Raw genomic sequence first — 13,314 nt, 5'->3', positions numbered from 1 at the left:
ATATGTAGAGTAAATCTTTAAAAATTGTCTTCTCAGAAACAGCCAGGAAAGCTGAAACTTGTGTGGAAGCATCCTCAGGTACTGTAGATTCAAAGTTGTGAAAATCATGACCCCCGGGGGTAGGGTGGGGCTACAATGGGGGGGGGGGGTCAAAGTTTAACATAGGAATATATTGAGTAAATCTTTAAAAACTTCTTCTCAGAAACAGCCATGAAATCTGAAACTTGTGTGGAAGCATCCTCGGGTACTGTAGGTTCAAAGTTGTGAAAATCATGACCCCCGGGCGTAGGGTGGGGCCACAATGGGGGGTCGAAGTTTTACAAAGGAACATATTGAGTAAATCTTTTAAAAACTTCTTCTCAGAAACAGCCAGGAATGCTGAAACTTGTGTAGAAGCATCCTCAGGTACTGTAGATTCAAAGTTGTGAAAATCATGACCCCCGGGGGTAGGGTGGGGCTACAATGGGGGGGGGGTCAAAGTTTAACATAGGAATATATTGAGTAAATCTTTAAAAACTTCTTCTCAGAAACAGCCATGAAATCTGAAACTTGTGTGGAAGCATCCCCGGGTACTGTAGGTTCAAAGTTGTGAAAATCATGACCCCCGGGCGTAGGGTGGGGCAACAATGGGGGGTCGAAGTTTTACAAAGGAACATATTGAGTAAATCTTTTAAAAACTTCTTCTCAGAAACAGCCAGGAATGCTGAAACTTGTGTAGAAGCATCCTCAGGTACTGTAGATTCAAAGTTGTGATAATCATGACCTCCGGGGGTAAGGTGGGGCCACATGGGGGGTGTTAAAGTTGTACATAGGAACATATAGAGTAAATCTTTAAAGATCTTCTTCTCAGAAACTAATCGGCCAGGAAAGCTGAAACTTGTGTGGCAGCATCCTCGGGTACTGTAAATTCAAAGTTGTGAAAATAATGACAACCCCGGGAGTAGGCTGGGGCCACAATGGATGGGGGGTCAAACAAACTTTTACATAGGAATATATAGAGTAAATCTTTAAAAATCTTCTTTTCAGAAATTAATCAGCCAGATGATTCTTTATAATTGTTAAGACTTTGGCCCCAGGACAATTCTTCGGCCATACAAGAAGGTTCAGAGTTCAATTGTTAAGGAACTTTTTGAGAACTACTCAACATGTGATTTGACTATAAAATCATCCTGTTTGAAAGGGGACTAATGATTATAAACATAAGAATATCCAGGGAGAAAATGGATTTTATTTATACCGGATCTACATGTATTATTGTGCATTGTCCAGATAGTTTGTATTATGACTCCATTAAGCTGAATTTATCATACCTATTGTTCCTCAGGTGAGCGATGTGGCCCATGGGCCTCTTGTTTAAATTTCTAATTATTATACGTGGGAGAGGGTATGGAGGAAGGTGAATTCTCTGAGGCCCGTGAAGATCTGGCTGCCCTGGAGAAGGACTATGAGGAAGTGGGCGTCGACTCCGTGGAGGGGGCAGAGGATGAGGAGGGAGAAGAATACTAAATGTGTTCCAACCTTTTTGACATTATTACATTGATCATAACTCGGGGATTTGTTTAATATGATTTTCACCATGTTGAAATTAAAATAAACCTTTTTAGAGGAATTATGCGTTGTTGTTATTTCATTATATTAACATTTGTTGGTGTGCAAGCAGTGTTTGCATGATTAAAAGAAATGAAAATCACATGAATATGTCAATATTCTAATATTAAATTGTTTGAAATTATATAAGTGTTATTATTAGATGCATGTATAAAGTTCATTAAGTACCACATGTAGTACCAAGTCTTTTTTAGGGAAAATGACATAAGTCACCTTGAGGGTAACATTTATTTGATAAGGTCATTATTAAAAGAAAATGACTTTCCAAGATAATTGGTTTCAATTTGCTTGAAAAAGAGTCAGACGTGTTATGCTCTGGATATATGTACTAAAGTAATTACCCAAATTTCTAAGTGTTGAACAAGTATAATTGATTTACTACATGTATTTGAAATAAGCACATTTATTTGTCATGCTGTCGGGATGGATGATTTCCGCTTAACTTTTGAATAATTAGGAACGATGTATTGACCTTGACCTCTGATTGCGACCCGAGACCTTTGCTTTATATCATAAACACTTCCAGTTCGGTTGAATTTCGCTCAGAGCTTTTGGATGTTTTAAGTTGCTGATGGAAATGATATTTACGCTTATGGAAGAGAAAAAATACATGTAAATCAAAATAACGTTGTCTTTGGATTGCTTACTATTTAAAACAAGGTCGAGAACAAAATATCTTATCTGCACTATGGGTGGATATATCAATTACAAAACTTTGAATATTTCACGTTATTTTATTTTAGTAATTTTCAAATTATCCTATTGATCAGCTAGAGTGAACGCGTTGTAGTTTTATTGTACGGTAATGGTATGCTTCAATAATTTTCTAGATGCCCGGGAGCAAATCATTGAGCTGTTGGCCTGAATAAATTATAAATCTCTTGCAACATAACTAAGGCATTATGTAAGACATTAGATATTGAAGATATTTTTCTAGTTATTATCAATTACAGTTAATTAATTACGAACTGCCTATACTTAATTCATTAATGGGGTATGGGTAATTAGTGTCGTAGGGATTTTTAAAAAAAAAAATGAATCAAGCTGTTTGGTAATGGTAAATGTTTCATTCATTGCTCCACGTTATTCAAACTTAACGGTAAGATCTGATCTTAGTTAGGATGAATATTTAGGAGATGAATTCTAGATCTAGAGCACTCAGCAGACTGAGGTTTCCTGTTGTCGGAGCCACGGGATCCTTGTGGTATAAACCGCTAACGTGTTTTCGGCTGATAATGTTTTTAGTATATATATAGTTGGTTTAAAAAATTATACACAGCATTCATATAATGTTGATAAGTCAAAGATTAAAAAATATGTATATTAATGATTTTAATACACAGTCACCTGACAATATATTTTTCTCATCTTGAAAAAAATATACACATACTACAAATAATACACGTGTATGATCAGCTTGAAGTAGGGGTAAACGTTTTTTAAATATGAAAAAAATATATACCATCAGGTGCTTGTGAATTGATGTGATGTTTTAAAAATGCCAATTTCTCGGCTTTCAACGAGATTCATTCATTGTTTCTTGATGATTTTTCTGAAAGTAAATTGTTGATAAAGGGATTTTTCTCTCTCAAAAAAAATAAATCGTATACGAATCCAAGGGCTGCCCATAGTTTTACGTCGACCTTTATTACCGAATTTTCCTCGAGGAAGCAGTAAAACCCAAAGTACCATCAAGATAACCTATTCATGTACAGTAAGTGAGTGTGGCGGAAATAAAATAAAGTTTTCCTGATCAATGGCCGCAGGTGCCGGGCCCGATATATTTTACTCGCTAATGATATATTAACAGTATGTATGGAGAACCCAAATTTTTTTGAAGGGACGTAACTCAACATACAATAATGGACCTGAACTTTTATGGCAAACACATTCTATCTAACGGAAACCATTCCAAATGCTATTTTAAATATTGGGTACATAGTCAAAGGGTCTGCTGTACATAGTATAATTCCAACAGCGGGAAAAGTACAGCTGAGTTTTCCACGACATATTGATTGCGTGTCCCCGGAGCATCAGTACTGGAACAGTTTCCATGGCTCAATCTCCAGAAAATCAATATGCAAGGCCATTAGAACAAACAGAATTACACAATTAATCTGGGAGCCTGAGAGCAAGCGGCCATTAAAGTTCTGTCACACTGATCTGAGAGACATCCTCCGCGAAAAATAACGAAATGTTAATTAGGCTGTTGCCATGGAACATTTAAGAGCACCGGTTGCTATTTGTAATCACTCATTTGCGTCCATGACAATGTGTTAATACAAAGATAAAGAAATTGTGTGTCTGTCATCGGTGCTAACTGAACGGAAACACAGCATGCGAGATAAACAAAACGATAACATTTGGTAAATGTGGTTTTTTCATTTTTAATTTTCTTCTCCATTTTATGTAGAAAGAAAATATAATTGTATATATAAATACAAAAACAAAGACATAACTCCATTCATTCATTCATTCAAACACATATAATGCGATGTTTATCTCAACATCCACTGCCTAAACAATAGTTCCCTTTGGCATCAAGGTGGCATATTGTATATCATAGATGTATGTAATATTACACAAATTCAGTTCATTCATCATTCAATCAAAGGGTAATAGTCATTTGTACAAATAAATAAATAATTTATCGTAAAGCACCAAATGCTGCTCAAATTTTCTATCAACCATTGTATAAAATCTTAGGTGTAGATTAAGGCTTAATGGATCAACAAGTGCAAAAGAATAAAGTCACTTATTCATCAGGAAATGGTTTCAGTTTTCAGTTTTCACCGTACCCTGTTATCAATGAATCTGAAAAGGTACCCCATAGCCAAGAAGTCTCGCATCCCCAATACATACAGCTTGCACTCAAAAACATGAAATAAAATCTGACAAAACAAAACATCAACAAAGTTTGCAAGGCAAAAATTAGCAGACATTGTAACATACACTTTGACACAGGCAGTTATCAAAAAAACAAGAACAAAAACTAATCCATTGCAGCTCTTTCCTCTCATTAACCATTAACTTATTAATCCCTCAAAAAAGCTAGATATTATGAAGTGATATTAAAAAAAATTAAACCAGTTGATAACATATGAAATGAGGTAGAAAACAATTTCAGATGGAAAACAATTTCAGATGGAAAAAGCAACAAAATGAATTTGAGCTGAGTAAAAATCCTTAGATTTCCTTTTGGAGAGAGAAAGCAATGAAACGACTATTAAAGAAAATGCACCTACATGAGTATAATGGATAAAATGATAATGATTTTACTAATTGTACTAAGGTCAATATAAAGGCAAGAAGAAGACTTGGTCTCTTCACGAACACCTGTAAGAATGAATCATGCTGGGCAGAAAGGAAAATGATGAAGCATAAATGAAATCTTGTGCTGTTCTGATGATTTTTTTCTCTTATCTAATATCAAGTCATTGGACTATGATGGAGTGTTGATGATTTCCCTGAAAGTTTCTTTGGAAGAATGTGGAATGCACCCTTAATTGTCTTAGTTGGAATATCACAAAAAAGATTCTCACTGTCTTGTATACTCAATCAGTAATCTTGGGGAAAAATATACAAAAAAGATATATATCTTTAAAAAAATATAAATAAACCAAAAAATATCTCTATCTCCAGATTCCCTGATGTCACAATTATTTCATGATTGGTTCATAAATTCATTCACATCTTTGAGTATAAAATTGGATTTCATTCTAAAATCAAATTCCACGTGTTCTCAGAAAAATACAAGCATTCATCATTTCATTCAAACTTCAAACATAAAAACATTTTTTCAGTGCTGTCCAGAAAATGAAGCACTGTAACAAAGAGATTGTCTGCTTTTGCGTTTCGTTGTTCTTCGGAGAGTCATGTAACTAGTAGCACCTAGTTTCTCTGAGCACCTTGGGGAGGACATATCCGAATCACTGGAGACAGTGTTTTTCCTGGAGGAATTCAAGCTCCAGATGTGAGAGGAATGTCCAGAAATGCCTAGCGGCGACTTTGGCACAAATGCATAGGAACACGATGGTGAATTGTCTGAGGCTGTGTTGGGTGACGAGGAAATTCCAGAGGAGGATTCTTGGTCACATGACTTTTTGGGAGAACTATGGGTGATTTGATCGGACGAGATTGTGGAGAAGGAGAGATTGAATGGCATTTCATTATTTTTGTCAGATTTGGAAATACTGGCAAAGTAAGTGTCACTCTCAGACCCACATTCCAAATCAGAAGGGCTGGTGTGATCCTCACTAGAATCTGCAAAAATTTGTTGAAAAGGGGTAAGTCACAACATAATTAACAACAAAAATACACAATTCTCAAATACTTTCTGAACCTTTACATCATCACAAAGCTTTCATAAGAATTGACTGAATATCTTACCATCATATTCTTGAAATGAGTCCTCATCTCGATCGCCGTAGTAACCTGACATGGCTGATTCCTCCATGATGGCTGAGTTGTCTTCAATGGATGGAGTGGCTGCATTCTCTCTGTCTTGTAAGTGTGGATAAACTCTGCAAACAACAAGAAAGCCATATTAGCTTTCATTCATGCTATATGAATTTTTTCCTGTTCAAATACCGTACACATTATTTGAAATGTAATTTTGTTGCCACATAGATATGTACCTTTCACACTTTCTCTTTTTTCTTGACGGTGACAATATCAGTTCGTCAGCGTTCCTAAACTTGACACAGACATCTGTGCCCTGAAGGATGTGTTCAGTGACTCCTAGCATGGAGCACAACTCCTCGTAACTCATGATCGGGATCTCGCTGACTTTGTGGAACTTTTCCTCCCCGTACCGCAGTTTGACGGCCTGCAACTTGACATCTCTGTGGTCCACCACTGATCCTTCCAGAAAGCTGTAACAAACATATACAGGTGTCAATTTTTAAGAAAAGCTTATTCAGTATCAAATGTTTAAAAGATATAAAATGCAGCCACATCAATGATCAGAAATTTTAATTTTGAGTCAAGAAATGAAAATTGAGTTATTCCCCTTTTCATAAACTACCTGCCTGTCACACTGTTTTGAAATTTTGGCACCTGAGAAACTTAAGAATAAACTTTTTTTGGCCTTAACAATTAATTGTTCTTTTAAAAAGCATCCACAAGATCTTACCATTTTTCATGGATGTGGAAGGCACAGCGACTAATGTCTTCTACAGAAAATCCACTAAAATTTACAATCCTGTCAGGCCATGGCATCTCTATTAAAAAGAGTAAAAACCACATCAAAAAATTGATCTGCTTGAAAAGCATGTGAAACACAAGTACATGTACCACACATTTTTATCAAGTTTATGGATAGAACACATTTTTTTTTTTCCTTCTGAATTTATTTTTTGAAAATTGAATAATCAACCCAAATACATTAAAATTATGTTATAAAACTGTAGTGAAATAATGACATACCAAGTTTCATGAGCAGTCTGGCCAGAAGAACACAGCTAGCTGCTATCTCAGCAGGACTGTACTGCCCCATCTCTGCCTGTAGAAGGGTGAGCTCACAGATGTACTCGGCGAGAGAGCTGCACTTCTTGTCCAAACCAGCCACGCTGCAGAAGATTTCAACAAAGTCCAGGCTGTTTGGAATGCGGATGTTTCCCTTCAGTGTTGCAGTTATTTCTCCCATCATTCTCACTACGTCTTCATACTTGTAGGTGTTGTCTGTCAGCCAAGCTGCCTCTCGAATGGTGATGATGTCTTTTCCAAGGAACCTACCAAAGCACAAATTAATTACTGGTTATTTTACTTCAGGTTCTCCATGTTTAGAAGCTCAATAACTTTGTCTGGTTTTGGGTTTTTTATTTGTAATTATAAGAAATTGCTTTCTTTATTTCTTACCTGGAGCACAAAACCATGGCTGACACTCCTAAAAGCTGGAGTCTGGACCTGGATGTTTTATGGACTTTCAAATAGCGATCAACAACACTGACTGCAATGTGTAGAGTATGACTAGAAAAGTCCTTCATTCCAGCTATTTCTACCAACCAGTCCACTAAAATGTACCTGGAATTTCAAATAAAAAATCCACATTATTATTTTTCATACTAAAAAATAAAACAATCTTTAGAGTGCAGGTTTTACAATTTTATTATTTTTTTGCATTTTGAAAACAATTTGTGCTTACCTCATAGAAGTAGTGAGTTCCTGAGATGTTTTGAAGCATTCCTGAGTATTTGAAGGGGTTGTAGACTGGACTAGCTCCTGAACAAACATGGCTGCCTGCGACTGGCTGATACCTCCATACATTCCATTAGCATACATTTTACACAGTGAAAGCTTGCTATCTAAGTTATTCATTTTGGCTATCTCACGTAACTGTCGTATACTCTGAAGATTTCGTGCTCTGTCTGTAACCTGCAAAAAAAAATAAAATTTAAATTAACACGAGACAGAAAATCACAAACATAGAATATAATGTCTATCCCATCGATGTAATGACTTTTAAAAATTCTCTGTGCTATTCATACATTTATAATTCATAAAAGTCTAAGAACACAAAATGTCTGGTCATGACTTACCACACAATCTTGGTACTGTTTCTGCCATAACAAGAACGCGGCAGACCCAGATCCAAGCTGACTAGCATTGTTAAGGAACACATCGGATTCGGACATTTTCTCTTCATCATCCAACAGCAGCAGGGTTTTGGCCACACACACATGAACATTCTTTGTATCTTGATTGTCAGACTGAAATAAAACAAAGAAGGTAAAGTTTCCTTATTTCTTTGTGCATTACTGTTGCTCAGTGTGATCTCTTTCTCTTTACATAAATGACAGATAGATTTTTGAAAATCTTACATCTTGTAGATAATTCTTCATGTAGACGAACACACACTCTTTACAGCAGGCACCATTGATTGACCAGGGTGGACGGATAAAGAGCCAGGTGAACGGCTCAAATGAGGTCATGGACTCAATCTGACAGAAGAGCTGGGCTGCTCTAATCCCATTACTGGTCACATTTCTCCCCTCAAAATCACCGGGTACTGAAAAGAGAAAGATGTTTTCTTTAGATTTTGATATTACTCATACACGTATACAATTGCAGGTGATGATATTTCTCCCCTTGATAGTTTACATACAAGTACATGTACATGTTGAACACCTTCTTTAAAGAGATTATATTTTTTATTCTGATGTATACTTACATCCTTCATTATATAGATAAGCTATGGCCATTTTGATGAGTGCTTCCATGTTATCAAATTCTGCAGCTCTGTAATGAGACAAATAATACAGACTTAGTCAAAGAAGGCATGAACCAATTAACGAGTATTCCTTTCATTACATGGTTAAGTTTTGTGTAATTTTCATTTTCATATTTGCCATGCTCACAAAATAGTTTTAGTGATATGTACATACTTCTCAAAATGCTGTATATTATTGGATGAAGGCCAGACATCTTGAAAGCTAGCTGTATTCCACAGAGTTGAACAACCATCAATGATGTCTCGAAAGCTGGAATTCACCTGCATTACAAATCATATTCTATTATAAGCGATTGAATTCCATAAGTAAAAAATTTTGCAAATAAATCATGAATGTTTTCCTCTCACAAAGAGAGATGGAGAGGACTTAGACCAAGTACTCACAGCTCGCATGCTGAGTAGGTCTCGGATGGGGAGACCCTTGAGTATGTACAGGATGAGTTCCTCGGGAAGGTTCCATAGCGACACCTGACTACTGCGAGTTCTCGGGCCGAGATGCATGTGGACGGGAATGAATGTGTTGGGGGATTTCTTTAGCCGATGAAGCGCAGACAAAACTGCAAATAAAAAAGAAACATTGACAATGATATATTTTTTAAATTAATAAATTAAAAGTCACACTCCAAAAACCCTAATAAGGTAGTGTGTTAAGTGACTATAGCAAGATTCTGAGGGGGTAGCACTAAGGTGATAAGAATGACATCCATCACCCTGAGGACCCTTGCAGATTTAACAGCTAGTTGAGGCTGATATGACAGTGAAAAAAAAAAACAACCCCAGAATATCCTACTTCAAGCAATTTTGTGCCTAAACATTTCAATTGTTAGAACACATTTCTAAAATGACAATCAAATGAGCCATTCATTTATATGCACAAACCTGTGGATTAAATCAATAATTTTTTCACTGTTCAGATGGCATCATGGCACCCAAACCTTTCGTTTTTTGACATTTTAAAGTTTATATTAGTAACTGAATGCATTATAGCTAAGTTACTAAAAAAAGAACAATATGAAACCAATATCATAATGAATTACAGGTACTGATTAAACTTACAGGTGACACATCATATTAACTTATATTCACCTGTTATAACCTGATTTAGTGTCAATTGATTATTGAATTAAATAACTTTTATGGGACTAAGCCATGTTACATGAAACACAATGGCCATAAAGGACCTTGAGAGGGATTATCGGTACCTGCTTAAATACCTAATTACTGATCAGGACTGATTCTATTATTAAAAAAGGCACACCTTGGCAATTTTATAGATATATATTTTTGAATCTCCATAGACCAGAATTTTACAATCTATGCACTCATAAATCATTATTACTAGACAATTGATCTATTAAAAAAACCAATACTGTCTTGACAACTATCAATATTATGAAATTACACTCTGAGATTAATTAAAATAACACAGAGTTGTTTTATATACTAGATAGTATACAGCTATAAATTAAACTCACCTAAGAATATATTTACAACTTTTCTCATCTACAACTGATTTGTTCTAAATTTACACACTATGAAACACAGCTAGAGTACATATATATAAACGGTAGTGTATAGTTCCTTGTTCCAAGGAAACAAACGTTTACACTTGAGGCCTTGTTTTACCATGTAAAACAAGGGGCAGCGAAGTGCAATATTACAAATGACTCCATAACATTACTGCCTTGTTATCATGTCACAATACAACAACTGGGAATCTATCACAGAGATTGTATCTAGACATGATTATTACTTTGACAGCTGTCACACGTGTAACATGATGTATAATGCAGGCATGTTTGACATACTTTTCAAAGTTTGAAAACAAATTTCATACTTACAGAATGAAACAAGAACCATATTTCAGTCCTTGTGGATATGTTAAATAAAATTTATGCACCAAATAACTCGACCATCGATGTATTAAATGCTTAGCGGCTTCGTTACAATTCCGACAACCGTCTATAATTAGTAACGGCGGGGGTGTTCCCGCATCTGATTGGTTGGCAATGTAAACAAGCAAGCACATGTCTGGATCGTTGTCCAATTAAATGCATGGAAACTGAACATGTTTGTTGACATTCACAAACCAACATTGATTTTCAAATGAACAAGTCTAAACATATACAACTATAATGATATTCGTCGATATTTGCATGTATTGTTGGTAATATTTGCATGGATTTACATATTCATTAATTATCGAGCATGTACAAACTGTCATGTCGATGACAAACGACGACTGCTGTAAACATTTAAATTTCATCGATTACGTAGAGGATAAGGCTCAGTATTTACAAGAAGCAAGTGAATATATATTACCTTCGGTTAAATCAACAAACATGTTTTGCACGGTGTATTGTGTATTAAACTTGGTCCGCTTGTTTTGAGGGTTTTTATTATTTTTATGTTACGCGTTGACCTAATTTGGGAATTCAAATGCACTATCCAGTAGTTCTAATTCATAAATATATCCACCTTCTAAAACTTGATTTATCTTGGGCCTTACTACATTTTAATAAATGTAATAATACTATCGAAAGATAAATAACAAATATACTCTCAATGATTGAAACATTTCGAAAATTCTGTGCCATTGCCATTGGGGTTATAACATTTATAAATTGTAGATAAAACTGAAAATGCATAGCCTCTTCTGTCTCATTTATAACAAACGGTAACAAAAATAGTTTTTCACCTGAAACCAAACTGTTCCAAGTACTAAGACAGAAACAATTTCGAGCGGTCAACAGATAGCCTAGCCCCACGTCAGTTTGAATATGCCGCCTTCCCTGTGGACGGTCGCTGCGAATTTCAATCAATTCCTAATTACTTACTGGTTAGAGACAAAAGTTGATTGCATAACGGAATAAAAGCTTTAATTACCTTTCATTGTATGTTTCCTTTCACCTTTATATTGCACATGAAGTCTTCAAATTTTAAAATTAAATCGCAACGCTCTTACTCTCCACTACATACAAATCATAGCAAACTCTCATCTCTTCTCTGATTGGTCAATTTCTTGGCTCGTTTGTAAACGAGGGGAAGTGGCTTCCCCGACACCTTCCCAGGGTTCACTTTAGTTTTCAAATATGTGTCAAAATGTAATAGCCCGAGGAAAGTAACGGATTATAGACAACATCTGTTATTATCGACCGTTATCGATTTTGCAATTTAACGGCAACTGATCCTATCATTATTTTTTACAGTAAAATGCACGAAACATTGCGCGCAAAATATACAGGCCTTACAGAAAAATTGAGTTTTGATATAAATTGAAAAAAAGAAATATACCTTGAGATTAAATCATTATTCAAAATTAACTTGAAACTTTCAAGTGGTGTTAAAGGATTTTTTAATTATTGTAACATTACAATTAATAAATTAATACATCGGTAATTATGATATAATTATTTACCCCCCCCCCCCCAATTAAAACCCCCCTTTTTAAATTCTTACAAACCTTTAATGGGTGATTTATCGGCGTGGTTGCTTATTTTAATAACTAACAAAGTCATCACATATCACAAAAGAGCAGCGGGCAAGAAATGATGATATATGAACACATTTCTCTTTGTTTGATTAATTACAATCTATATGAAAGAAACCATGCTGTGACGCCGTTATGATATGTTACTAATTATGATAATTAAACACTGATATCTAATCCAACTGTATTTTTAGCGATCAGCAGGGATTAACTAATTTACGGCATCACAGTAAATCACCCCATTTTTTTTGTAAGCATGCGTTGATTATATATATTTTTTCGTATTTTTACAAACTCTTAATTGCGAATTATATATCAGAAAACTTGCATGATAACAAATATTTTATTTTAATTATTTTGTTGGTTCTCTCAAGTGATAAAAAAGTATTTAAAATAAATTTGCATATGTCACTTAAAATTAACGAAATGTTGTTAATGAACAGTTTCTTCCGCCAATTCCTTTCGTGCACGTAATTTACAGAACATAATTGTATATAAAAGTCTCAATTCTTAAAAATAACATGTGAAATACAAACCAGTAAATTGGATAAAACCTCGTCACAAGTAAGATATCTTCGAAGTGATCACCGTTAAAATGCAAATTGATTTTTAAAAGCTGTACACATTATACGTGTATTGTGTGGCATGCGCGTTAACATAAACAGTAGCATGTATATAATATATATTCAAACGGTAGCAACTAACACACTGGGCTGACACGCGCCCCTTGCTGCAAACTATACACAATGTATATACGTGCACGTGCGCTTCATAATCTTCTTACTGTCAGCTGCAGCTCAAAACAGCTGCGTGTATACATCATTAATTTGAATACTTGTAAAAAGTTATAACGTAATTACATTTTCAATATTTCACTGCTAGTAAAAATGCGTGAAATACTATTCATTAGGTCACAAACTGAAAATTGCATTATAGTTTATCGCGGTTTGGTAATTGTGTTGTGTTATATCTTAAATACAGGGGA

At 35.1% G+C, this 13,314-nt stretch overlaps 1 protein-coding gene across 2 annotated transcripts; it reads right to left on the bottom strand.

The window, feature by feature from the left end:
* Positions 1–3,979: 3,979 nt before the first annotated feature.
* Positions 3,980–11,873, bottom strand: LOC105347344 (cyclin-F). Of its 2 annotated transcripts, none has more exons than XM_011456380.4 (13): positions 11,726–11,873; positions 9,224–9,396; positions 8,994–9,100; positions 8,780–8,847; positions 8,430–8,617; positions 8,148–8,318; positions 7,754–7,983; positions 7,468–7,632; positions 7,036–7,340; positions 6,743–6,830; positions 6,246–6,482; positions 5,998–6,131; positions 3,980–5,871 (listed from the first exon to the last, which is right to left on the bottom strand). In XM_011456380.4, the coding sequence occupies exons 1-13, from the start codon at positions 11,730–11,732 to the stop codon at positions 5,408–5,410; spliced, it is 2,337 nt and encodes a 778-aa protein (XP_011454682.2). In that variant the 5' UTR covers positions 11,733–11,873; the 3' UTR covers positions 3,980–5,407. The 2 variants fall into 2 exon arrangements, with proteins under 2 accessions (XP_011454682.2, XP_011454681.2); XM_011456379.4 differs by lacking the exon at positions 11,726–11,873 and adding an exon at positions 10,681–10,829.
* Positions 11,874–13,314: the final 1,441 nt, after the last annotated feature.

Source organism: Magallana gigas, chromosome 7 (assembly GCF_963853765.1).
Source record: "Magallana gigas chromosome 7, xbMagGiga1.1, whole genome shotgun sequence".
NCBI classification, from domain to species: Eukaryota; Metazoa; Mollusca; class Bivalvia; order Ostreida; family Ostreidae; genus Magallana; species Magallana gigas.
This window is presented reverse-complemented; position numbering and strand designations above follow the sequence as displayed.

Coding starts and splice junctions, on each gene's coding strand:
- LOC105347344 (XM_011456379.4), bottom strand. Junction 9,101..9,223: donor ACCTACTCAGCATGCGAGCT/GTGAGTACTTGG, acceptor TTTGTAATGCAG/GTGAATTCCAGCTTTCGAGA. Junction 5,872..5,997: donor CTCATTTCAAGAATATGATG/GTAAGATATTCA, acceptor AAATTTTTGCAG/ATTCTAGTGAGGATCACACC.